At 55.7% G+C, this 27,304-nt stretch overlaps 1 protein-coding gene across 2 annotated transcripts in view; it reads right to left on the bottom strand.

Moving 5' to 3' along the window:
• Window positions 1-27,304, bottom strand: part of SCUBE1 (signal peptide, CUB domain and EGF like domain containing 1) — a 135,034-nt gene that overhangs the window by 41,111 nt on the left and 66,619 nt on the right. The window contains exons 5-7 of one of the 2 annotated variants that reach the window (XM_044778191.2): window positions 19,194-19,319; window positions 14,755-14,871; window positions 12,070-12,159 (exon numbers count right to left, since the gene is read on the bottom strand). In XM_044778191.2, the coding sequence (XP_044634126.1) occupies window positions 12,070-12,159; window positions 14,755-14,871; window positions 19,194-19,319 (333 nt within the window). The remainder of the gene's footprint in view (window positions 1-12,069; window positions 12,160-14,754; window positions 14,872-19,193; window positions 19,320-27,304) is intronic. The other variant, XM_044778198.2, reaches the window with a different exon arrangement.

Here is a 27,304-nt window from a genome sequence, read left to right as displayed (position 1 = left end):
GAACGACTCCTTGGTGCTGGGTGGCCATGCGAGAAGAGTTAGAGACAAAGCTGACGCTGACCCAGGCCTCAAGGGTTAATGGTTTACCGGAGACAGAACAGGGCCTGGCCTTGCCCTTCTCACAGGAGTCTGGGCCTGCCTCCCACCCCTTGTCCCATCACACCTAGGCGTGGGCTCCACAGGGTCCACAGGCTGGTTCCTGCGGCCCAACCTCATGCGTCCCTCAAGACTCAGGATGTCTGAGTTGGGAACTCCCCTCAGCCCTGTTGCCTCTCTCAGGCCCTGGACTTTCATTTGTCTGGTGGTCTCTCCAAATGACCACTTACTTTCCAGGCAGAGCTGTGTCAGGGTGATCCTGGGTGCCTGCTGTCAGGAGTCCAGTGCCCAGCACAGGACTGGCACAGTGGAGGGGCCCAATTTCTGTGGAATGACTGGATGAAAGAACAAGACTCTGGAGGCCCCGTGAGGAAGGAGATAAAGTGGAGTGACTGAGCCCCAGCCCCCAGCCAAGCCTGGTAGGGGGAGGACTCCTGAGATGAACCTGGCAGTACAGAGGACCTCTGAATCTACCAGCAACAGCCAGAGTCACGGGCACTGGGAGGGCGAGGTGGGCTGGACCGAAGCGCGAGTGGGCTTCACCTGGCTGAGAGGGCAGGAGGGCATCTGGGGCTGGGGAGCGTGTCAGTGAGCAGCACTGCATGCTGTACAACAGAGTGGGGCCACGGTAGCACCCCTGATGACACCTGCACGTGGGTCCAGAGGCCCGAGTGCCACACACAGCTCCCAAAGTGCTGTGGGACTCTGGGCAAAGGATCCTCCCCTCTCTGGGCTGTGGTTTTTCCTCTCACACCTGTGGTGTGCCTGGGAATCACTGAGGCTTGTCAATAGTACAGGTGAATGGTCCCACCCCTAGAGGCCCAGTGACCCACAGAGACCCTGCCAACCCAGACATCTGCCCTGTCCCATGAAGTCCTCACCCTGGTGGCAGGGGCAGCCCAAAGCCCTTTCAGCCAGTTGTCTAGGCCTCAGTCAGGGCTGGTCAACCTGTCTACCTGCCACTAGGATCACCTGAAGCCAGCTGTGAACAGCGGTTAGCCACCGGTTCGCCTGGCCCAGCTGTGGAATCTCTGACCTCCGATCCTCTTCCCTCAGCTGATTCCTGAGCCTCCCATGGCTCCCATCACTTCGGGATAAGAGCCATGCTCCCTGGCAAAGCCCTTACACAGTGGCCCTAGTCTTCCTCACTGCCCTTTCTCTATGTGCTGGCCCCAACGACCTCTGGGTCACCCTGTGGCCCATCATGAGCACTGTCAGCAGGCCCGTGTGCCTCATGGCCTGGAATGTCACAGTGAGGTTGGTCTTCTTCACGAAGTCCCTTTGGCAAGCGAGGAGAGTCAGGCCGAGACAGGAGAAGCGGCTTCCCCAGCCACTCAGCAGGGAGTGGGGAGTTGGGGCTCATCCCCGCTGGCTGAAGTCATTGCCTTGTTCCCTCCCACACTCCCTCTGAGTCCCTGCCTCTCCACCTCTGCCCAGAACCCCCTGCTCTGCCTTGGCTGGGCAGATGTCCACTCCTGAGAGCGGCCTGTGGAGGGTGGCTCTTACTTGCAGGTAGAGACGCGCCACTAGGGTGGGGTGCTGGATGAACGTGCCCCAGGGGTGCCCGGTCCTCTGAGTGGACCTGCTGGTGGCTGATGTGATGGTGACAGTGGGTGTGGAGGGACTGCGGGGGAAGGGAGTCAGTGCAGCTGGGGGCAGAGTGGTTGAAGAGTCCAGGGCTGCAGCCCCAAGCCTGGGTCAGAGGGCAAGTGGGAAAGGAGACCTTGGAAGGCCCCGCTTGGCAGCCAGCACTGCTCTCAGGCATGTCTGAGGCCAGTGGACCCCTTCCGCCCAAGTTCCTCAAAGGGCCAGCTCGGCCTTGAGGCAGCCTCAGTGGGTCCTGGCCTCTGCCTTTATAGCACACAGCTGGGCGACTGTGAGGCCCGCTTGGACCCTCAGCTGACTCCGGCCCAGCCGTGTGGAAGGAACAGGCCTGCAGTGCCAGATGATCGTGCAGGCTCCCTCCGCCCAGAAACTCGGCTGTGCTCCGGGGAGTTTGCTGTGAGCTAAGTTTTCCTCAGGGGACTGTGTTCCAGAGGTGCCAGGCAGGTTTAGGATCTCAGGGCCACAGCCTTTCACGGGCCTGCCTGGTGGGCGGGATTTTCACAGCAGGGCCCAGAGCAGAACCCTCCTGGACCTAACGGCAGGTGCCCTGCAGTTTGCAGCCACGGGGGGTAGGGGTCAAGGGCAGAGAAGAGGCCTGCCCAGGAGCAAGAGGAGCAGCCCTTGGGCAGGTTTCCTTGTTTGGTTTGAGGGATCTTGAACGGCCTGTCTACCCAGATGGACAACTGAAGTTTTACATGAAAGCAGGTGTCAGGAGCAGCGACGGTGGCCTCTGACTCCTGCCTTTACTTTGCCTGTGAAGTGGAGGGGGCTGAGGGCAGCCAAAGGGAGCTTGCACGCAGCCTCTCGTCTGAGGCAGTCCTCAGGAGGAGAGGGCAAGATTATTATGCCTGTTCTACAGAAGGCTCAGGAGGCCTGCTCGGTGGGCTGGTGACCCTTCCCTGGCACTATGCTGCCCCTCTAGCCATGTGCAACCAGGAGGGTTTAGGGGTCAGATCCTTCTCCCCAGAACACCCATCAACAGCAGATAACGCTCTCCAAAGACTCACAGGCCAGGACTGTCACCTGCTCATGTTCCCCAGGAGGGAGTGTGGTGTGGTGCAGTGGCAAGAGCAGGATGGTGTGATGGTGGGCCAGCCACTACCTCTCTGAGCCTCAGTTTCCTCATCTGTAACACTGAACGGCACCCTTGCAGGTCGCTGGCAATACTAAATATGTCTAGGGACACAAAGACTTAGCCCAGAGGCTGTTCAACAGAGGGGCAGCCTTGTTGCAGATTCCTGATGGCTGCCCTGGGGAGTCAGTGAAGGACAGGTTGGATGACAGCCTCGGGCTGAGGAAGGCAGGGCTTACCGCCTGTGCACAGACCTCTGCGCTTCAGTGGGGACCCTCAGCACTGGTGCACCCCTCCGTGGCTTCCTGGAGCCGGGGCCAGGGCTGGGGTGGCTAAAGTCGTGACTGCCCTGTCTCTCTCTGGCCTGTGAGCTGGTCGGGCCTCCTGGAGGAGTCCAGATTGCAGTACCTGGCCAGCCTCTGAAAGGTGCTGCTTTACCCTGCTGGTTCTCTCTCTTACAGCATCAGCCCACCTACGACCTGACCAAGGTTAGGCAGGCCCCTGGCTTCTCGCCTCACTGCCTGGGACTTGCCATCAAGGCGGTATTCCTCACTGGTATTCTGAGTGCCCCAGTAAAAGGCTAGCGCCAGGGGAAGGAGAAGATGGAAGGAATGGAATATCATGGAGCCCTTGCCTCCTGCATACACATGGCCAGGGGCCGCACGTCAAGCACCGCATCTAAGCTGCTTCAGAGTATAGGCTACAATGCCCTTTTTGCAAAACAGAAAACTGAGGCTCAGAGATGTGAGGTGACTCTGGTGTGATGACAGAGGAATGGAACCCAGAGCTGGAGAGGCAGGAAAGAGAACCGTTACCAAAACTGGAAAGAGAAGTCACTGTTAAAATTCCACCCAAGTGCCGCTGCTCTAAGAATAAAGATCCTGGATCCCAAGACCCAGCCCAGCAGAGCAACGTAAAAGCGGCCTGGCTTCCTTGGGACAGACCAGGACATCTCACTGCAGGAGGTCCTGAGCTCTGGCTTCTCTGCGATCATACTCAGCTGCTCGCACTGGGTCTGTAGCCACCACCTGGCCTGCCCTGGGTTGGAGCCAGGTAGACAGAAGCCCTGAGGGAGGTGAGGATGGCCTCAAGGCATGGGCAGCAAGGAGGAGTGGGCCATGGCCTCCCAGGTGGGTGAGGGGAGAGGGAACCAGTGGGCAGGGTGACCGAAAAGCGCCAGTTTCATCTGTTTCTATACACTGGGGTTCTTCCAAAGAAAGCAGTTGAAAAAAAGCCAGTATGGTGAAAAAAAGATGCCCTGGGCTCTTTGGGGTGCCTTACATTTGTGGCTACAGCAGACAATCAGTGTTATCACTCCAGGGCCAGCCAGGACCAGCAAGCACATCAGAAAGTGGGCATACGAGAGGGGTGATTAGGAGGCAGGGGGCAATGAGGTCACATTCTGAAGGGCTTTGGGACCCACTAGGACCAAATCTTGACAGGCCAAGAAAACTAGGAAAACGTTGAGGCAGGACAGGGAGGGGCTGGGGGCAGGGAGGGGCTGGGGAACATGGTCCCTTAGATGAGGTAGGGGCCCAGAACGAGCATGTCGGGGTCAAGGGTGCCCAGGCCCCAGCAGGACGGGGCAGTGTGTGAGGAGCAGTGGGGCAGGGCCACCTTCTATCTGTGGGGCTCATTCCCCCCATCCCCCCTGAGTATGCCCCATCTAGGTGGAAAAGCTGCCGTGGCATGGGGGAACCTTCTGCTTTGCTGCAGGGTAGGGGCTGACCATGTGGGAGTTGCCCGGGCCCTGGAAGTTGGTGCAGGTTTGGGGATGTTGAGTCATGGGGAGACTTGGGAGGGCCCTGCCACAAACCAGGTGGCATTCTACACAAAGCCTGAGAACTGGGCAAACCCCTGGGAATCACCCTTTGATGCTTCTACAAGTCACTCTGATGAAGCACTTGCCCAGGTGTCACCGTCCCAGCAGGTCCTTCTCACAGACCCCAGAGGCTGACGGACTAGGAATTGCTTTTCTACTTTACATCCCTGAGAGGGGAAGGGGTTTACCAAGGCCATCCAGGGGCAAATGTCAGGGGAGGCCAGGTCCCAATGTGCCATTCACTGACCCCCATGCCCAGCCCCTTGGTCCAAATGTGGATACCCTCCCCCCCACCCAGGGAAGCCCCAAACACCTGCCTCTGAAGAGCTGCACAACTCTAGCTATTCCCCTCACCTCCCTGGCCGGGCCACCTCTACCAGGAGACCACGAGGGCACCGTCTCCCTCCAGGTTGTAGGGGTCATCCCCACAGGCCTGTCTGGCCACATCACCTCTCTGTAACACCGTTCTGTGCTCCCCCAGTCCTCTGGCCTGCAGCTGCATTGTCACCCTCCTATCCGTGCTGCCCCAGCTTCAGCCCACTGGGCTCTGCTGGATGCACCCTCCTAAACCGTGGTCCACTGCAAGTTCTCTAAACCCAACAGCTGGGCTGAAGCCCATACTTCCTGGTAGGTCTCTCTGACCCTACTGCTCACATTAGCAGGAACCTCCTCCCCATCGGTAGTCCTACGTCACAGAACCCACCCTCAGAGCCTGGGGAGGGCGTGCCCACGCTGACAGATCTCTAAGGGAGCAGAGCACGTCCCCAGTTCCCAGTACCCTGTCCTCGCCCCTACCCTCACTTCTGGAGGCTAAGAAAGTGGCATTCAGAAGCATGCCCTTTGTGAGCTGTGCCCATGGAGGTGAAGTCTCCCATGGCATTTACACTTTATGAGACATGCCTACAGACTGGCTGAAATCAGACTCAAATTTCACCCAAGGCCAGAGAGAGGGGAAAGCTACAGGCCTCAGGCTCCAAAGGAAATCAAGGGACTTACAGGTGAGTGTTCTGGGCCCTCTCAGGGCAGGTGCTAGACTACTCTCTCCAGCCAGGCTTGGTCCCCAAAAGTGTGAGGGCCCAGGCATCAGGAACCCTGGTTCTGCCCAAAGCATAGGGTGGCTGTGGGTGGGTCATAGCCTCTCTAAGCCTCAGTTTCTCAATCTGGGGCCAGCCAATGTCCTGGCCCTCTACTTTTCTCTAATAAGGTCTGCCTGGCACCCTGCCTCCACCCATACTCTACCCCACAACACAGCTGAGTCAGCATGACCCACCTCCTTCTACCAGCCTGCTATGTGTGTGTGTGTGACTGACTGAGGGCAGGACTCAGGGCCTTAGCCAGGGGCCCCAGCAGACCAGAGACCAGTCACAGTTGGGACCAGTTCAGAGATAGGGTAAAACCTAACCACGCTGGTTCTTCCTGAACGAGAGCCCAGTGCCTGGAGCTCAGCCCTGTGGGCAGGGAGGCCTGTGTCTGCCCAGGCCCCAAGGTCCATCTACCCTCTCCCTCTGGCCGGGCCTCCTGCTGAGCGCCTGGCCTGGACAACTGCCCCGTGTCACACCTCCCTCGCCTCAGATCTATCTGAGCCCCTTCCCACTGCCAGGCTCATTTGGGCTCCAGGGCCTGCCCGTTCTCTTCCAGCTGGACACCTGGATACCTGCCTGCATGAAGAGTGAGCAGTGAGGCCCACCCATCCCTAGGCATCTCCTCCAGGAAGCTCTGATTCATGCTGAGCCAACCAGCCTTCCCTGTTCTCTTGCTCTGGGCAAGGCCCTGAGCTGTGCCCCAAGAGGCCATCAGAGGTGGCAAAGACTTGGTCTCTGCTCCCAGTCAGGGGGTCCCAGGCTTGTGACAAAATGGAGTGCTGGTGGAACAGGGAAGAGCAGTGGGCTGGGGGTGTCAAGGAAGGTCCAGCTAGGTCTGGATGAGTCTTTGCCAGGTAGAACTGTCCAAGATGGCATCTGGGTAAAGAGTGGTGGGTGGCATGACCCACTGAGGCAGGAAGCCTGGGACAGGCAAAGGGTGGCTTCCAGGAGGTGACTGAACATGTGAGTCTGGAATTAGGGGTCGGGGAAGGTGGCCTGGGACACAGGTTGGTGAAATCAGGGGAGATCCAGGGCCCCTGGAGATGGTGGCTGCAGAAAAGAGGCGGCAGGTGGGCAGCCCCTGGGTGGCCAGAGAAACTGGGGGCTGGGGGAGAAGGAGTGTGTGTGGTGAGAGGAGACGTGACATTGGCTGGGCCTCTCAGCATGGCTGTGCGGTTAAATGAGGCTGGGGCAGCATGGGGCTCAGTCTGCGCCACCAAACGTCAGCGATTACTATAATCGCCCCATTCTCCCTGTTCTTCCTGGTCTTCCAGGTCACAGCCCCTCTTTCTCCCTTCCAAGAACTCCAACGGCTCCCCTTACTGAGCCCTGTCCTGTGTGCCAGGCCCCAGGCACATACATCACAGCACGTCCTCCTTTCCCTCACGTCCACCTCCTCTGAGCCTGGCCAGGAGAATGGAGCATGCCCATTCCCCGAAGGGAAACCTGGGCTCAGAGGAGGAGAGGTCAGGGAGATGGGCAGGTGCCAGCTGTGGGAGTGCAGGGACAGAACTTCCTAGCTATCCTTCTGTGCCTCAGTTTCCTCTCTGTAAAATGGGAATCACTTCAGTGCCACTCTCAGGGTGGCTGTGATGTGAGTGAAGGCGGGGAGCAGTGCAAGGCCCAGAGGGGCTAAGGGTTAACCCTTGCTGTGCTCACTGGGCCTGGAGCTCTGCTCTGTTGAACTCAGGGGCCCCTGGAACGGGCTGGCTGCAAGTCTGCTGTCCAGCACCTTCAGGAGGGAAGAGTCCACCTGGAATGGCTGCTGAGCTACATATCCGAGCCCTGTGCCGACCTCAGGCCTGCCCTGCTCCTGCCTCAGGGCCCTGGACTGGGGCTTCGCAGGTCTCTGCCTGTGGCCCGGACTTGGCTCATGATTGCATGGCCTGGGGTGCGCCTCTGCTCTTCTCAGGGCCTCACTTCTTCCTCTGTAAGTGGAGAGAGCTGCCTGATAGGGCGGTGGGAGGACTCACTGCACAGGGCTGACTGGAAAGCACCTTGCAAACTGTAAAGTGGTGTCACTATTGGTGAGGAGCAACAGGCTGCCAGAGGAAGTGGCCTCAGTGCACTGAGACCCTGAGGAAGCAGGGGATGATCACGGCTGGGGGGACTTAAGGGGACGGCAGAGGCTGGAAGCCCCCCTGAAGGAGGCAGGGCAGGAGTGGGGCTTCCTGTGCCGTCCGGTCCAAGGTCCAGCACATCCCACACTTCTAGCCTCTGCCCTGTGCTATGACACTGGTGGCCCTGGGGATAAGCCAGTGAAGAGGGCAGAGGTGGGCTCTGCCTCAGTAGGGTTCACAGCAACCGGATGACCCGGGAGGTTCCTCATAGCCCAGGTTTGAATCATCTGTGTTCAGCAGACTAACTCCCTAAAATGTCCAGGTCTTAATCCCCTGTGACCCTATGTGGCAAAAGGAACTTCGCAGATGTGACAAATTAAGGATTGTGAGATGAGAGAGCATCCTGGATTATCTGGGTGGGCCCAGTGTGGTCAGAAGTGTCCTTAAAAGTGGAAGAAGGGGGTCAGAGAAAGAGACGTGGTGACAGAAGCAGGGTCAGAGAGACATATGCTGTTGGCTTTGAAGATGGATGAAGGGCCACGAGCCGAGGAATGTGGGCGCCTCTAGAAGCTGGAAAAGGCAAGGAAATGGATTCACCCCTAGAGCCTCTGAAAAAAATGCAACCTTTGCCGACACCTTGATTTTAGCCCAGTGAATCCCAAGTCAAATTTCTGACCTACAGAATATAATACATTTGTGTTGTTTTAAGGCACCAATACTGTGGTGACTTGTTAACAGCAGCAGCAGGAAACGAAGATGGCATCTACCCTAAGCATACCTGTGGGAGAGGAACTGACTTCAGACCTGGGGTGGGCCAGGTGCCTCGCAGCGTCTCTCCAGTTGCGCTGCGAGTGGGGGCCCGGGGGGCCTGTGGTAAACTCAGCCTAGTACTCAGATGTTTCACACAAGTATGTCAGCCAGATAATGAAACTGATCACTCCAACCCTTAAATCCAAACATTTTAACTGATTTTAATGGGGATCTAAAATTGATGACATATTTTGAGGCTTCTTTAAAGGAAACATAACTGCCTGTTCTCACCTTGTGCTCAGGGACTTGCAGTGATTAGAAACAGCAATGACTGGCTGCAACTGAGACCCCAAGGGTGGGGCAGGGCCACTTGGCCCCGAATGGCCCCAGGCTGAGGCGCTCCAGAGCACCCAGCCCCCCAGCTCTCTGGAGGGTGTTATTCCACCCACACTCTAGACTGACAACAACCGTGTCTACCGCCTGCAGCGCTCCGCTCCTGACCCCTGCGGCCCTGTCCCCTTCTGTGGAGCCAGAATCCCGACTGCAGCCTCCTGAGCCACTGCAGGCCTTGAGCGCCTGAGTGACCACTTTACCCCTCGGAGCCCCATGTCCTCCCTGTGCTTTACAGAGACAGCCTTCTCTACCTCCCCGTGCCAACCGGGCTGGAGCCTCCCAGGGCCCCAGGAAAGCAGCCAGTGCCATAATTAGTGGGGGCGACACTGCAGGATTTCAGTTAGTGCTTGTGCTCGTGGTTCCAAACTCGGGAACCAAACACCAGCTCTTGGGTAAACAAGGAGCAGGCAGGTTCTAAGAGAGGAGCAGAGAGGCTCAAATGAGGAAAAGGGCCCAGGTTTCAGTTCATACATCTTGGTTCCTGGCTCGCGGCCGTGTTAAGAGGTGAGGCTGCTGGCAGATGTCTAAGGAACCTGTGCCCTTTGTGGTCTGGGCACAAACTATTTCTGAAATAATTCTGAGTCAAATGGCCTATAATAGCACAAGGCACCTAACTATTCCTCCACTTGGGGGAAGGTAAACTGGAGCACGAAGCCACTTACCCTCCCTGAGAAAGAGAAGGGGTCTCACCCCGAGCCTGGGGCCAGCCTATTGCCAACGTATGGTCATCATGGAGAGTGGTAATGGGCACGGCTCATGGAACTCCACGGGGCTGGAAGGGCTGCCCTGCAGCCACTCACCTCTGGAGAGGAGAGGGGGCGCTCTCTCAGGCCTTTCCTGCCCACCCTGACAAGCCCCATCAACACAGGGGATAACTGGCGTCCCACGGCTGACAGACATGGGCCAGGCCATCTCAGCCACCAGGGGACTGTAGCACGTGTCCCCTGCTCTGGCGGAACCCTGCCCGTGACTACACGGCACTGCTCTCATCAGATCATTCCGGGCATGCCGGTACCCCAGACGTCTCTCACAACAGTCGTTGGTCCTGGTTCTCTCAGGAGGAGCTGGCCAGCGCAGGAGTCAAGGGCACAGACTCTGGAGCCGGGCGGCCCAGGGTCTGACCTTGCTGGGAAACTCCAGCATCTCACCTTCCTCTTCTGCTACTGGGCCAAAGAACGAGGCCCTCCCCCCTCTGCCTGATCTGCCCCCGTCCCCTCCCAGGACCTAAAACAGGGCTCAAGCGGCCCATCGGTCCCAGGATCCAGTGGGATAAACTGCCTGTGCTCCCTCCCACAGGCCAATGACACTGACCCAACTCTGATTCCCTTCACCATCCAGGCTGCTCTCTCCATGCAGGGGCTGGGCTCTGAGCGCAACGCCCCAGGTGTGATCTGACCAGCACAGCACAGGATGGATATCGTCATCTCCCTTGTTCTCCATTCCCTGCCTATATTAATACAGCCTGGGAGCAGCCAGGCCTCACTGGGGCTACTAGTTAGGGCTTGAAGGCCTAAGTCTGTATCACACGGGCTGCTCTCAGAGGAGACAGGTACTAAGAATTATGAGCTCCTGAGGGAGGGCTCACCTGTGCTCTAGATAGTGCCTTTCACAGAAGCCTCTGAGGATGGTTACCAAGTTCTGGGTGTGGAGCCTTGGCTATTGGCTCTTGTCCCCTGTTCTAAGTGTTGTAGGGAGACCAGAGGAGGAGAGTCTCTTCTGTCTGTAGGCCAGGACAGGCTCTAAGGGGGTGTGGTGGGGATTTCTATAATCAGAAAGGTGGGAATGCAGGGGGCCACGCCTGGGCTCCTTTGAGGTCCATATGAGGACCACAAAGCTAGGTGACCTCTCTGGGATGTTCAGGCTCTGACTTCCATGGTCTTGTGACCCCGACAGTTAAGACGGTACACACAGCCACGACCTCTGGGCTAAGCTCAGCTATACAGGGTATTGTATAACCTCGGGCAAGCCAGGGCACCCCAATGAACCTCAGTTTCCTCCTCTGAGACAGGGGAAAGGCACTGCCTGGCCCCTCACTTCCCAAACCTGGTGCGAGCTTATTAGAATGCCACAAAGAAGGCTGTGACAATCCCAGGCAACCCTACTCCAGAGGTACTCCAGAGGCCTGGGCAGTTGCCGCCACCCTTGGCCAGCAACCCCAGAACTGTGGGCCGACTGAGGGAGAGAAGAATGAATGAGTGAGGGAGCAGACCTACTTTTCTGTTCTGCAGCCTGAGTGCAGGCGCAGAGCAGACATTTTCTCCTCCTCCTTCCTTTTTCTGCACACTGCCCAGGCTCAGCCATGCCAGCAGGCCTCCTGAGGCACCCTGAGTGGCACCAGGTGTTTCTGGGCGTACCTTCCTAGAGTCTAGATCCAGCCCAGGGACAGTGCTCAGAGCATAGCCAACCTCACACAGACCCACCCAAAGCAAGCGGGTGCCCAAGGAGGGACCATGGAAAAGTGGGCCAAGGCTGTAGCCCAGCAAGCTCAGGCCAGGGTCATTCATGGAGTTGGGGAGCCTTGGGGCCACAAGGGGCTGAGTGAGTCCTGCTTTCACCTGGGCCCGTGAGATGACCTTAACTAGTCTTCCCCACTCTGGGTAGCAGACTTCCCAACTATAAAGTGAGCAGGAAGGATTGGACGTCCCTGAGACCCCCAAGCCCCAACCTAGAAGTGGCTTTTTTTCCCTGGATGTGGCTTTTCTCCTAGGTGTGGAGACGGACAAGGCACGTGCCACCTGAATTCCTGTTCTACACTGAGGCCCTCCTTTGCTTCTGTGTCTCAGTGCTGCTGGGCTGATCCTGCGATCCTAACTGCCAGTGTGGGTGTTCCCGCAAGCAGAGGAGGTTCACAGCCACATGCAGAGGCCACCTGACATGGCTCTGGGTTCTCTGCTACAAATACACAAAGAAATACATGTGTTTGATGAAGGGCAAAAACTTTAAAAAGGAAAAAGTGAGTTCACATCCGGAGTGCAGCCCCCCACACTCACACATGGCATGTGTGACCGCACACACAGGGACATACAGACACACACTACATGCCAGCACACACACTCACAGCCCGATACACCAGCACATACAAACTCAGATGTCCCACAACCAGGACACACCACACACACACACACACACACAGACACACACACGAACAAAGGTGCAAGAACAACAAAGGAAGTGGAAGAAAAGTGTTACCCATGAGTAGCCGCCGTTTCACCCGCTTGTCCACATCAGCTACTGACGTGGCATTGAACTGAGAGCGCTCAATTGCAGCCTCATCCTTCTCTAAAACACAAGTAAGGGACAAACACGGAGCCGGTGGTTAATGAGAGCCCACTTCCCGCGGCCCAAGACAGTCAGCCTCTCGGCGTGGCGCACACAAAGCCAACACAGCATGCTGGGCCAGCGTGGTGTCCTCGCCAAGGGGCTAATCCCAGGAACCTCCAAGGTGGGCGTGTTCAGGGCAGAGCAAAGAGGCAGCAGGGTGGGAGGGGGATGCAGAAAAGGGGATGACCACAAAAAGACACAGATGGGACACAGGGCCCATCTGCAAGCAAATAGAGGAGGCGGCTGAGGTCAGAGTGGACCATCTGCAGAGGGCCACAGAAGCAGACAGCCCCACCTTGGTGCTCAGGAAGACATAAGCCATTACAGACACCCCCGGCTCAAGCTGGAGAGGCAGGCACAGGACAAGGCACAGGACAAGGGGACAGGGCTGCGAGGTCCGGTGATGGATGCGCCTGGACGGCAAATGCCCTGTCTCAAGGGCGTGACAGTGTGTCAAACACTCATGCAAATTAAGAACAAACACACGAAGGAACAAAAGCACACACACAACAGTGGAACCCATCAGACAGACACAGAAAAACCAGGGATCGATTTGGGCAGCGCTGGTTGCCTGCTTGTCTATAGAGAACTAGAGCTAGACATTCAAGTGCTCAACGAGGGGTTGCAAAGAGGGGTCAGTCTGTTGAGGAGCGTGCAGAGGGAGATGGCCAGGCAGGCTGGGGAACGTTCTGACCGCTCGGCACGAAGCCACGCCAAGAAGCTTCTTGAGGAGGAGTGCGTGAGGTTAGCTGGTTGTGTATCTTGCTCCGTGGGAGGTGTGTGGAACCTCAGGAGGAGTGAGCAAAGTCAGATGAAGGGTCTCCTGGCCAGCAGGGAGCAACAGCTCAGGAGCTGGTCTGGTCTGGGAAAGGATTCTCAGGGGGGTGGGAGGGAAGTTACATTAGAAAGTAGAGCCAAGCAGGGACCTTCACATGCAGCAGACACTAAAAGATAAAAAACAAGGAAGGATGAGTCAGGTGGACAAAGACAAGATGTGTTAGACGAGGCTGGGGGGGTGGTCTGGCCCAGCAGCTGTTTGCGCTGGCCCATGGCCGGCAGAGGTGGCCCCACTGCAGAGGCAAACACTGAGGGGGACCCCAGCAGACAAGACAGGAAGGGGCTGGTGGGCCTGGGAGAGCCCCCATCAGGACAGCGGAGACAGGCAGAGAGGCGGGACAGGAGGTTCTAGATGGGATCAGGCTGCAATAGAGACACTGGTCTGAGATCGGGTTTTGCTTTGAATTTTTTTTTCGGTTGTTTGGTTTGGTTTGGCTTTTGGCTCTGAAAATAATTAATGAACGTCAGTTATCAGACAAGACAGGCAATCAGGGACCATCACCAGAAAAGCAGGAGGAATGAGATAAAATGAAACCAAAAACGGCTGTCTGAGAGGAGAGACCACACAGAGGAAGGGAGAACCAGGCAGGCAGCAGCTGGGATGACAGCCCTGGACCAGGAGGGGACCGCTGGGGCCCCGCCCGGCGCCTCTGCCCGCCTCCCAGGACACGAGGGAGCAGAGTCACAGGGGACAGGACGCAGCAGCAAACTCTGGGCCTCATGGCTTTGCTCGCTTGCCAACCCCTTTTCTGTTACTTGAAAATCCCTCAAGAAATATCTTCTGAGTTGATAATAAGAAATGGGGCCTTTTGTTTTCTTTTTAATAAATATGATAACTGACCTGTGGATTTCTAAAGTTTTCCAGCGTTAAAGAGAAAGAAGAGGATGAACTCTGGGCACCAACTTTGAAATCCCTCTTTTTCTCAGTTAAAAAATTTGCCTGTATTTTTGAGTGGGCAAAAAACCTACTCGTGAGTATAGCATGAGATAATCACAAATATTCAAGCTTCCCCTTGGAAATAAGGACCAGGAGGAAGGAGGTATCGAGACTCCATGTAACAGGTGAGGTGACGGGAGAGGGCATCGCTGAGCAGAATGAACTCCAGGAGGGAGAGGAAGTCTGGTGAGAACCCCGTTAGCTCAGGAATGGAAAGCAGTTAACAACCCAGAGCCCCCCAGGACCCACACCAGCCCACGTCCCCTGGTGTTCTAGACAACGAAGACCGAAGGCAGTTTTCTGAGGAAAGCTCCTGGTTTTCCAGATTGCTGCGGGCAGCGCATGTCAGGAATGGGGCCGTTAGGCAGGTTAAACGCATCTGATTGTGTTTCCGTATTAGGGGAGGAAACACCTGTGCTTCAGGAACAGAAGCAGCCCTCCTTAGGCACACACACCTTCCTCCCCGCCATGGACCACGTGCCTGCAACCACCCCCGACGCCAAGGACCAAGACCCACAGCAAACCTGTAGTGACACAAAGCAGAGGCCCTTGGTCCTGGTGGCTGAGCGACCCTGACTAAGTCTCCACAGAAAGCTTCCCTTGGGAATGCCTGCCAGGCCCTTTAGTACTGCAAGGCGTTCCTATTCTGTTTCCCTTAAGCTTCCTTCTTGGAAACGGGGACACGGTGGGGTGCTGGCTGATGTGAAGGCCACATGGTACACCCCACGGTGGGCTGGGTGGCACAAGAGCGCTCGTGCACGGCAAGGGCGCCAACTTACCAATGCATGTCCGGCCATCTGAGTGGAGGGCGTACTTCTGGTGGCAGCCACACATGGGGCCTGTGTCCGTGTCCTCACAGCTGTGCTGGCAGCCTCCGTTTCCATAGTTACAGGTTACTAGTTAGGCCCAAAGTGTACATACGTGTGTATAAACAGAACGATAACAAAAACAATTAGCTTATTGGTGTTGGTTGTGTCTTGTAAGGGATGGGGGAGGGAAGTGAGGGCACAAGATAGTCAGTGACTAGACACACATCTCCCGAGACTTCAGCCCCTCGAGGTCTTGGTGGAACTGCTCCCTCCCTAGAGGTGAACTGGGGTGGGAAAGAGAATGGACTTTGAGTCATCTGGGCTTCAAGCAGACAGCTGATGACTCAGATGGCATTAGTTGAAGAAAGGGATAAGCTGGACAATTTTAACCTTCCTAGATTGCAAAAGACACTTTAAAATAGCCTGTCTCGATGCGGCAAATGTCTGTTAATACCCAGTATAGTCAGTAAGGTAAGGGGAGGGCGGGGGCCCGTGGTGAGAGGGGACCCTCGTTTCCTCAGTTCTTGCAGAGCTTTCTTTCCTCTGCTGACGTCCTGTGGTGTGAGGAAGGACATCCCCATGGATGTCCATTCTCTCCAAGTCCCAGCTGCCATCTCAAACTCTATCCCCTCAAAGCCCTAATCCTCCCTAGGCCATGTCCAAACAGACAGAACTTATGCAAATTCATGTCATCTGAGGAGCAGTTTTGAAAATGACCTTTTATTTCAGCATGTTACACAGTTTGTGATGCCTATGGCCTGGAGGAGCTGGGGCCGGTCAGCCCAGAATCTTAAGATGTTTCGCAGCATCAGCAACCTGGGTCGGCTGAAATAGGGCTGAACAAAAAGGAGCCAGTCTGAAGTAGGAAAAATGATAAGTTCAAGTTTATTTAAAAGGAAAGACACTGTCATCACTTTCCAGGCAAGGGCTATCCCTAAGGGAGATGCCCGATCTCTGCAGGAGGGGTTATCGCAGGCCCTGCTCTACTCCATAAGACAACCGAGAGCCTGTCATCTGTATGCAAATGGCGCATCAGGGCCTCGCGGACAGGGTGTCCTCTTGGATAACAGCCTTTGTCCAGAATTCTATCTACTCTCTTGATTTCCTGGCAAAACTTTAATAACAATCCAATATGCAAAAATAAATCTCAGAGCAACCACAGTCAGAGGGGCTGAGAATTCCAAATTGGCAGAGTCTGAATTAATGACGCTCTAGCAGGTTGACCCATGAGCAGGGCTTGTACCAGAGGGAAGTCATTTGGTGGCAACTCCCTGGTGAATGATTCCAAGCATTTCAGAACTGAGTTCCGCAGCTGCATTTCCCAGGAACGTCTCCTTTCACCCAGAGAGCAGCACGGAGCCTCCAGGGGCACTGTGCAGAGTGACGGTGGCCCTGTCAGCCTGGATACATGCCGTCTCCCTGCCAGCTGAGGAGCAAGGACATAAAGAGAATGGTTCCTGCTCAGTGTCCCAGATGCCGTCCTCGGCAGACAGAGGCTCTAACGGGCTGCCTCTTTCACAGGGAGCTAACGACTGTCCGAAGGAGGGCCTGAACATCCAGGGTGAAATTTCAAGGACCTGCAGAACTCCTTCAAGAAACACAAATGGGGCTTTGAGCACAAAGCCTTCGGCCCCTTCTCCACAGAAGCATCTCTTTTCTTAGCATTCCTGGGAGCCTGGCAGATGGGAGTTCACACTCATCTCTGAAATGGGAAGGGCCCCAGGGAAGCCAAGGGTTCCAGGGGCTGCCGCTTAGCATGGATCTCAGGTGAGGGGAGAGACCCAGGCAGACCCCTGCCTTGGGCTGGCTGCCACGTGCCTTTCCAGACTGAGAAAAGCCCCATTTCAGAGTGGGCAGGGGTGGAGCCGGTGAGGAGGTAGTGAGAATGTTCCAGACAGTTCTTCCAAAGCTCTGGGTTCCAGGAGATGGGCTGTGCCTGCAAGCGACTCTGAGGACACACCTGTCTGACGCAACTCAAGGGAGGGCCATGCTCAGGGTCCCTCACTCCCTCCACATAGGTGTTTGTGCTCTCATGGCCCCCCGAGGGCAGAGCACGCCAGCACCTGGAAAGCCTGCAGCTTGTAGGCTCTGTGGAAACAGAAATAAACATCTGAGCCCCAAGCTCTGGGAGGACCAAGAGAAGGATGGAGAAACCTCCTCTGGCCCTGGACTAGCCCTGGGCTCTGGAGGGATGAGAGACTTTAGGGCAGAGTCCCTGTGGTCCCGCTGGTCCAGGGCGGCTGGCAGGGCCGGGCCTCAGCTCCCAGCCCAAGTCCAGATGCAGAACTTCCTGTACCTCCAGTGCCCGTAAAGGTTAGAATGAAAGTCTCAGGGCTAATGTTCTACTAAGCCTAGCACACTGACCACACAGAAGGAACCGGAGCTGACTGGCCGGACAGTTATCTGTGCAAGCCCTTCACAGGAGCACTGCGGGGCCAAGATTGGCAGCAGACTCTCCGCACGCCTTGGCAGTACCCAGCGCCTAGCGAGGAGGGTGGGGCTGCTGTTTCTCACTCCAGCAAACGTCCAGGCTTAGCTCTTCTTTGTCCGGGTGTCTTACCACTCACGGAGCGCCGCCTGTTGCTGACCTCTCAGACCGTGTCGGCCCCTCAGGAGATGCTCTCTGAACAAACTGTCCCCTTGTAGCACTTGTCCCAGACAGAATTAAAGAAGCAGGTGGCGAGTCAGTCAGTCCAGCCACATTCCACGGCACGGCTTGAAGCCCTCTTCCCAGCACCCAGCTCAGGGCTTGGCCAAAGCAGGTATCAGCTAGTCTGACTAAAGGGAAGCATCTTCCTTCTGGCCGAGCCTGTCAATGAGCCTGCCCACTTCACATATGCTTGTCCTTGGCCTTTGTCCTGAGGAAGCTTCCCAACAGGGAGGACTGGGAAAGCTGGAATTAATCATTTTCTGTTCTGAAAGTTGCCAGGTGGCAGAAGGTTTCTCTGGAGCTAAAGGAATCCTCCTGGTATAGAGGAGAGGAGGCCTGGCTGGAGTCCTGGGGCTGGGGCTGGGCATTTCTTGGTCAGCACTGTCCCTGTTTGGTCCTGCCCTTGGTGACAGCATACATGTTTCTCTTTGCTATCCCAGAGGAAAGACCAGGAGCAAAGATGAAGGCTGCCTTACATCTTGGACCATACCCGGGCAGAAGGAAGTGTCTTCACTGTGGGGAATGGACAAATCATGAGTGGGGCTGCAGCAGGAGCTCCTGGGAGACAGGGACTGCGTCTGATGCACGTGAGTCCTCAAGGCCTTGGAGACAGTTTGAGGAGTCATGAGTTGGAAAAGGTGTGGCGAGTTACCCAAAGAAGAGCTGATGACAACTGAATCACAATGACTAAGGAAGGTGGACCAACAAGGGCCAGCTGTCTCCAGCGAATGAAGGATGGAAAGAAAGGCCATTTTCTTTATGAGAGCTGGTCAGCCTCAGTCTTCCGTTTCAATAGCTGGGTTGGGACCACTTTCTCTATTGAGAGTTGAACTGGACTCCTCCAAACCATTTCCTGCATCAGAAAGTGGGCCTGGCATGAAGCACTTTCTCTGATAGAGATGGGCAGTACTCACAGCAGCCTCCCTCAGCTCTTTGCAGACACAGGGCAAACATTACATCAATCTGCGTATCCTGGCTGCACTGGCCAGAGGCCACATCCCTCATCTCCCTACACAGCTGTTGGGAGGCTGCGCTGGGTCTGAAGCTTCTGAGGACTAGCTGAGTGTGTTTGGCTCCTGTCCTACTTGGTTTGCTGACTCCCATTCCTCCTGGGGAGCTGGGTGACCATGCGAAGAGGTGCATTTCACTCGAGTCCCACAGGCTGACCTCCAAGCAGGTCCTGAAGTGGTATCTTTGGCCAGAGGCCTCACTGAACATAGATCTTCCAGGATATCACCATTTACAGTGAGCCCTGCAGGGGTAGACTGACAGTTCTGACCTTTGATCCTGGAAATAAAGTCAGCACAGCCCAGACCGGGACACCACAGAACCAAGCTCCTTTTCTTCTTTATACCATCCTGTTACCAAGGGCTGCCCTGGACCATCAAAAAACCCATAGTCCCTGCATTCCCACTAGAGAGCTTAAGCTCAGGGCCAATGAGTCTCTGGGGTTGGGGGAAGGAAGGGGTTCCAATAAGCACTGGCGGGGCTATCACATGGGACCCTACATAAGATCCAGCCCAGCTCTGGGGCCGTGGTGGTTGGTGGTGTTATGCTGGGTGGGGAAAACCCCAAGCCTGGGGTTCACAGGCCCCATCCCTTGTGCCTCCCCAGCCTCCTTCAGGGGCCCTGCCCTTCTTTCCACCTCGAGAGGCTGAGCCCTCCCTGGCTGATGTCCAGTACACTGGACAGCCCCCCCCACAAAGCAATGGTAGGAGACGCGTGGGGATGTCTGACCCATTTGCCTCCATCTACCTACGTGTGCAGTCCTTCTGGTTTGGGGCAAGGTCAAAGCCGGGCCTGCAGTCGCAGGCCACCCCACCTTTGGGCGTCTCTCGGCAGATGTGGGCACAGCCATGGTCTTTGTTCATGCAGTTCATACCCTCTGGGAAGAGAGACAGACAAAAGAGAGGTTGGGGGCGAGGGAGAGAGAAAATTTCAGGATGAAAAGAGATAGCAAATGACAGGTCACAATCCAATGGTGTGTTCTTGGGCTGCTGTTAGCACAGATACCACACACATACATGGGTGTGCGCCTTGCCATCCAGATGGAGTTCCCCTATGGGAGAGCCCGAGGACATGGTGCCCAGGGCTAGAGCCAGGCCTTGCTCTGAGAGCTGCACTGTAAATGACCCCTGGGACTCATGGAGGAAACGCTCTTGTCCTGTCAGATTATGGGGTCTGGTCTATGGAAATGCTTTTAGGCCAAGGCTCCAGACAGTTTCCCACTAAAGCAGGTGTGGGTGGCACTGAAACAATTTTCAGTTTGCATAGGGATGCTGCGTGCCCCGTAAGGCAGGCAGAGACTTTTGTTGCTGGCTGGGCCCAGAGAGGAGTGCTGATGGGTCAGGGTGCTGAGTGGGTGGGCTGCAGCCCTGAGCTCACATGCCCTGGCCCACCTCCAGTTGTCATATCCGGAGGCACGGTCAGTCCCACCTAGCCATCTCTGTCAGAGCTGGAAGTCAGGGCAGCAGAGGCTCGTCCTTGCCAGCCCCAGGGCCACCCCCTAAACAGCACATGACCTCCCAGCCGCCAGAGGGGGTCTCAGGATGTATCTGCTCATGGTAGTGCTCCCCAGAACCCACACAACCCTTGTCCCTATGCGCAGAGCCTTGCATGACCTGGCATCAGCCTCCAGCTCCATCCGCATGCCCCTCAGTTCTCACAGAGCACATGCGTCACTGGGCTCCTAATCTTAGCTGGAGATTCCTGCTGGTTGGCAGATGCTACTTTTTAAAGCAAAAATGTTTGCAAACCTCAGGTACCTTCTTCTCTGAGGCCTCATCTGAAAAGGGCAGTCAGTGACTGACCTCTCTGCTGGTTGGGAGACTTCAGGAAGGGGAGATGGCCACAGGGTGCCAGGGCTGGGCCAGCCCACTGCCTGCCACAGTGCCTCCAGCTGCAGCTGCAGCAAGGCTCTTCCATCGGGAGCCTTGCCCATGTTGGCCTTTCCCGGCAGGCCCTTCCAGCTTGTCCTCCCGCCGGGCTTGGAAGCCCTGTCCTTCTCAAGGCCAGTCGATGCCCTGTCTCCTCTCCTCCCAGAGTCTCCACTGTGGCTCCCAACCCCAGACAGCCACAAGACCCCCTGAACGTTCGGGGGTCCCTTGTCCCCTATGAAGGCCAGTACCCCTTTCAGAGACATCTGCCCAGGGTCCCATGGTGTGCTGAGAGACACCACGAGGACTTGAACCAGAGCCTTGGACTATAAACCCCCGGGGGCTGAGCTGCCCATGGGTTTCAAGGGCAGGACTATGGACCATTTGCCTCGGGTCTCTGGAGGCCTGGCCTCCACACCCTGCCCAGTCAGTGAACGCCGAGAATTATGCTGAAACACGTCTGAGGGCACTGGTATGATCGGGGAGAACAAGGGTCCCCTGGGGTGGGCCACTTGGCCCCTGTCCTCAGTCAGCCACAGTTCCCAGGACACCACTCTCCCCCCAACGAAGACCTGACCTCTCCTCCCTGACTGCCTGGAGTGGTTTGGACCTCCTTCAGTTGACCCCAGTTGATGTTTATCTTCCTGGTGATTTGTGAGGAGTTTCCAGAATTTATGAGGTCAGGGGTCAAGTGAGAGGTTGTAGGCCACAAGTCTATCAAGAGGCTAACAGCAGATGAAAGGAAGAGCTGCGGGCTGCCCACATCAGCCCTGAGACCTGACTTCCGTGTCCCACCCGCGAAGGGCCGGCCTTGGACAGAGGGAAGGACTCACAGGCGGCCTCCTTCTCCAGGTGGCTCACTGGCCTCCTGTTCAAGGTGAGGACTAGCTCAATCTTGACCTTGTCCCCTTTAAGCAGGGGCAGGGGGGAACTGAGAATTGACGTTATTTATTTATTTATTTTTACAAGACTGGGTTCAGAACAGCAGAGCAGAAACTTTATTCACTGATCAAGGAATGTGGGAGAAGAGCTTGTGCTCTAAAATGCCTTCTCCGAATTGACATATTTTTAAAAACACAAACACCTGGCAGCTTCAATAAAGATACGAAAAAGTCTGAAGCCTGCACTTTGCTCAGCAGCCTTACCCCTGGTTCCACCTGACTTTACTAGTCTCATTACTCCTTCACCTTGATTTTCTTACTCATTCTAACCAAACTGCTAGACTGACGTGGAGTTATGACCAACTAACCGACCGCTGAATAAGCAAAGCGCTCACTGCCATGGCTCCTCACCGGAAGCTACAAGTTCGTCTGGAGAGGCCAGTGCTTCCCTCTCACTAAAATCCAAGATGCCATGTGTGCGCGTCCGCAGAGTCGGGTGGGAGAAAGAGAGGGCATGCTGAGAGATGTTTAACAAGTGGCGGGGGCGGGGGGGGGGGGTTGGGGTGGGGACTGATTTGCAACATTTCCCAATTTCTGTGGGGTGAATACTCCAACCGCGTCTGATTTCAAGCTGCCAGGGAGACACCACTGAAGGTGGAGCTGGGAAGAATGTGCACAAGCCAGCCCCAGCACGTGGCTTTCTTAGAAAGGTCACCGTAAAGAGGCAGACGTGGGCATGAATCTGGCCTTCTTACTAGCTATACGTCTTGGAGAAAACGGCTTCACTTCTTGAGCCTCATCTGTAGAACGGGGATGACAATCTCTGCTTCTCAGAGAGGGAAGTGCCAGATACGGTAGGTATTCAATCACTGAGACCAAATCTTTCTATGTGGGCACTGACTTCTGAAGGCCGGTGCCTTCTCTTGCAGATATGGAGAAAGTGTGGCTCCTCATGGGGCCCTGGCTAGGCCAGACAGAGGCACGCGCTCAGGTCACGAAGACATATTCAGTCTCTCATCAGGTCTGAGAGATTCTTGCCTGGCGAGGACTTGGCCACTGAGTTGTGGCCACCAAGCAGCCTCTCTGACCTCATCAATGGTTACTGTAAATGGTGGGCTGAGTCCAGGGTCACCCCCCCACTCCTTGATCATTTGGTTTTGTTGCTCCCTGCTGCCCACAAATGCACCAAAGGTTGGTGTTCCAGCTTCTTCCCAGCTTCGTCTCTCACCACCTCCTATACTCCGTTGGCCTGCAATCCCACAATGCCTGCTGAGCATCCCCCAGAAGTGGCCCATCCACCCCTTGCTTCTCCCGTCTTCTACAAACAAAATCCTAGGCCTCTCTTAAACTCTACCACTTCTACAAAGCTTCCTGACTCTTGGGTTATAGTCCCCATGTCTCCCCTATGCCACCATGCCATGTTAATTTCCCAGGGTTGTCCTGTGGCTGGCACAGGACATTGATGCTGAATAAAGCAGATCTGTGTTTTCTTCCTAAGCTAGGAAGAACCCAAGGGCCCCTGATTAAGCTCAGGCTTATACATGATTAAGAAAGGGAGATTGAATTTCCATTCCCAGCCAAAGAATCACAATTTACAAGAAGCCCTGCTAATCATCACCAACCATAAATTTGTCACTGGGGAACTGATGCGGCCCTGAACCTTGGACACTAGACAGAGTACCAAGCTTTAGAAATCACTGTTTTCTCCAATATGAAGGATTTCCATCAGGTGATCTTTATTTTTGAGAATCTAGACTTTAATAACGAGCCAAGTTGTCCTTGTTGTTTGCGGGCAAAGGATCACTTGGGGGAGTAATCTAGCATTCTAGTTCAAAGTTGAACGGTACTAAGCAGTGAAACCCTGGAGCTGGGAAGGTGGACCCCAGTCCCCACCTGTGATCAGCCCGTTTCAGTGGTCTTTACTTCAGTCCCCGCAACAAGTGTGGGAGAGGAGGGCGAGGCCTCCAGCCTCCACCTAAAGACCTGAGCCCAGGTCATGTTCGCCCTCCTCACTCAAGATCCACACAGGCTCTGAACACTTGGTCCCTCACCCAGCGGCCCCCAGAGACCCCTTTCTCTCTCCAGTGGAGGGAAGGTAGGGTGGGGTCACTGGCAGGTAAGCTTCAGGGCCTCTTTACATTCCTACATTACAGAGGAGCCCCAAAAGCTTCTGTTTAGTGCTATAGCTATTAATATTTACAAACAGGGAAATTTATATTAATTCATTTAAAATAGAAATTAAAAACTTATTACATGTCAACATTAATATATTTTTTATTAAAAACTACATTTTCCAAAAGAAGGGGCGAGTCAGCTGAGAGAAGAGCCCTAGCAGAGGCAAATGGGGGTGGGTGGGTGGGTATGGATTCTCTTTTTTTGAGGAAGACTGGCCCTGAGTTAACATCCGTGCCCAACTTCCTCTACTTTATATGTGGGACCCCTGCCACAGCATTGCTTGACAAGCGGTACGCAAATCCACGCCCAGGATCCGAACTGGTGAACCCTGGGCTGCTGAAGCGGAATGTGTGACTTAACCACTACGCCACCAGGCCAGTCCTACAGATTCTTGTGTATATGGTTTGAACCCCTGGGTGTGCAGCTGGACCTGAAGTCACAGCCCCTGATTCTCCAGGCACTTGTCACCTTTTGCCTCCACCAGGATGAGGGGTGTCTCTGTTGGCTGTGCCTGCTGCAGACCGGATGCTACGGGGGGTGGTGGACTGGTGGTGATGCTCCAGTGGGTGTGCCTCGCTCTCTAAAAGGCTGAATGCCACTGTGTGCCTCCTCCAGGAAGCCCTCCTTGACCTCCATGCCCCAAGGGCCTCTGCATGCCTGTGCTCCCCTTGCCCCCAGCACTGATAGGGTGGCTATGTTGCTCCTCTCTGCTCTCCGTGTGATTCAGGCTGAGCTCTGAGCCTTCTCAGTGGCCTCATTGTCTAATACAGGTCCTGCCTGGGAGGGGACATTTTGTGTCTCTGTAGTGAAGGGAGGGAAAGTGGAATAACCTTGCCCCTCCTCCCATGAGGGTCTGGAGCAGAGGTCTGGGTCTCATACCTGAGCAGCCACTGTCCTGGGAGACAGGCTGATGTGGAACTGGCAGCTGAGAAAAGCAGCCACCAGCAGCCAGACTCATGTGAGCCATGCTCACCCCTGTGTAGCCAAGGCTGGAGTGAGACTAGAGTTCTCTCAGCCTGAGCGCATCCAGAGGCACCTTCTCCCTGAGATGGGTGCTCATCAGAGCATCGCATCGCCATCACATTTTAAAATGACCCCAGCCCCAAAGATGGCCACCACTGCCCAGGCTTGGGCTGGCGGAAGTGCAGTTTCCCCTGTGCTGATGACTCAGCTCCTCGCCAGCGGCAGACATGGGAACTGCAAGACTGGCCCCTGCACCTGGGGCAGCACTGGCTTCTGCAGCTTCATGGCTGGCAGAACCACGGATGGTCAGGGCTGGATGGAGCCTATAGTCCCTCTTGTCCATCCATCTTACAGGCAGGGAAAATGAGGTCCTGAGACAGGAGTACCTGTCCCAGATCACATGGCACGACTGGAACCCAGGCTGCTGGGCTTCTTAGCCATGGCTCTCCTACCCTAGGGTCACTGTGCTACACTGACTGGCAGCAAGCATTTCCTGGGGTGAACAGAACTAGGAACCCAGCACAGAGTTAGTGCAATAAACGGTGCCTGTACGATTATCGGTCCTCAGAATTAAAAGCCTATTAAAATTCAAGGCTAATTCAGATGCCACCTCCTCTGTGAAGCTCTTTGGGTAGCCCATCAACAAAGCACACAACCCCTGGCTCCTCTCTGACCTTCCACCAGCTGTCACTGGAAGGCCCTGAGCATGAGGACAGAGCCTCAGCTCACCTGCAGAACCATCAAGTTGGCACATGGCCTCAACTCTGCCCACACACCCTCTAGCCTTTCCAAACAGCGTGAGGTTCCTGAGCAGCCATGATTTATGACTGCCTGGGTCTCCGACCTGCTCACGTGCTTGTCCTCCGAGTCTTTGCTGTCCCTTTGCGGCCACTGCTGGCTTTCAGCCAGGCTGGAGGCCCTGGGGAGGCCCAAGGCCATGGCAGCTGCTCTGTGAAAGGTTGCAGCCCTCAGCTGAGCAAGGTTGCTCTGGCTGCCTCTCAAGCAAGGGGAGAGCGAAAGGGCCAGCCTAGAAGCCGACAGCTCAGTTGAGCACAGAGCGGAGCCTCCTTTGCAAACTCACTTTCTCTGGGCACAGTCTGAAAGCTCCCCCTCCTCTGGCTGACTGATGCCTTTATCCTTGCTGCACAGCTCAAGCTCTGACCACAGACCAAGCCTCCTGGCTCTCTGTGCTCTTCCCTCCAGTTGGCAAAGTGTGCTGTGGTAGGAGACAGGGGGTCTCTCTGTTCCCTCTCGTGCATGTCTACCAGCGGGAGCTCCTTGAGGCAGGGAACGTGTCTTGTTCCCTGCTGTGTCCTGGTGCCCCGAACCCTGGCTGCACACAGCAGATGCTCAGTACATCCTACCGAGGGAGTGAACGCAAAGCCACCAGACGAAGAGGCCAGCTCCCAGGCCCATAGGATGGCCGGGCCGTGTGCACACCATCACCAAGGCACCCTGAGGAAGACTGCCACTCACAAGAGGGGCTGGGGCCGGAACCCTCCTTTGCCATACCCAAGCCTCTGGTTGGATGCCTTCTCTGGGTCTGTTTTCTCAGCTGGGAAATGGGGTGTCAGAATCTTTGTCTCTGAGGCTTGCTGTGAAGCTCAAATGAGATAACTATGTAATGTGTGTGGCACAGAGCAGATTCCTAAGATAGCCCAGTTATTAAAACTTTCCACTCCGCTCCCACCTTATTCTGCCTTGTGTTAAACGCTAAGCCATTCTCCCCCGCTAACCGTGGGTAACCTGAGGGGAGACCTGAGCTTTATTCTTTTCTGTATCCTAAGTATCCAGCACAGGGCCTGGCACAGGGTTAGGAATCAGCAAACAGTGGCTGAAAGAAAGAAAGAGAAGAACGAGAGCGAGGAAGAGAGGGAAGGATGGAAGGAGAGAAAGAGGGAGGTAGAAGAAGAGAAGAGAGAAATGAAGGCTCTCCTACCTCAGAACCGATTAAACCCGTGAGGGGGCAAGGCAAGAGAGAGAGAGAATGCTGAAAGCACTACTGTGGCATTCCCTGTTGTGTGCTCTGTGAAACACAGTGCCTCAAGAAGCCTGATGGAGGGACTTCACAGCACACTCCAAAGGCTCTGAGAAGTCCTGCAGTCACTTGTGCGACAGTCCCCTGCCTTCTCACTTAACACAAAGGGGAGCCTCGCTCTAAGCCCTCTGGGTGGCTCTGGGTTATGAGCTTCAGGATGGCCTACGCCAGCTCCTCACCTTACAGATGAGGTCACAGTGGCTCAGGCACTGGGGTGGCGGAGGCCAGGGCAAGTGACGGTACCCGCTCTACCACCTGGAGCTTGGTGTGGCTTCCTCTGTGCCTCAGAGCCTCAGGGGTAGAGGGGATGGCACTCTCTCTCTGCCCTCTCCCAGGGGGGCTGTCCTGAGGGTAGTGAGCTAGCAGGTAGTATTATTGGGACAGCCACGGCCAAGGGCCGCAGGGCCACATGAAGGTTTGAAGGTGAAAGGTGAATCCTAGGGTATGCAAGGTGCTCAGTGTGCGCTTCTGCTCCAGGAGAATGGTCCTGGGCTCCACACTGGAAAGGACTTAAGGGTCTGCCACTCCTCCCCCCAAGCCTGCGGAGTACCCCTGGCCCCACCCCAGCTCCTCTGAGGTAGCCAGGCCCACTCTGCTCAGCTCCGACTGCAGACTGTCTCTACTGCTGCCGGCCCACAGGCTCCTCCAGAGCAGGCTGAGCCCAGAGCAGGCACAGGGAAGGCTTCTGTGAGCTGGTGGAACTGAAGGGCCCTGGCTCGAACTCTGTCCTCCTGTGGCCTCCTGCTTTAAAACCAAGTCTGCCCTTGGGAGCCACACAACAAGAGAGCTGCCCCTGGGCCGGGCACTGCCTCTCCTTCAGCCTAGCTGCGTGTCCTGATACCGGGGAGCAACCACAGTGCAGAGTTCAGCAGAAAGCCCTGTTCATCTCCCCTCCTTGAGGGGAAATGGGATGTAATTTCAGAGTTGTTCCCAGAAA

This window comes from Equus asinus, chromosome 4 (assembly GCF_041296235.1).
Source record: "Equus asinus isolate D_3611 breed Donkey chromosome 4, EquAss-T2T_v2, whole genome shotgun sequence".
NCBI lineage: Eukaryota > Metazoa > Chordata > Mammalia > Perissodactyla > Equidae > Equus > Equus asinus.
Note: the sequence above shows the minus strand (reverse complement) of the source record. Positions and strands in the feature narration are given on the sequence as shown.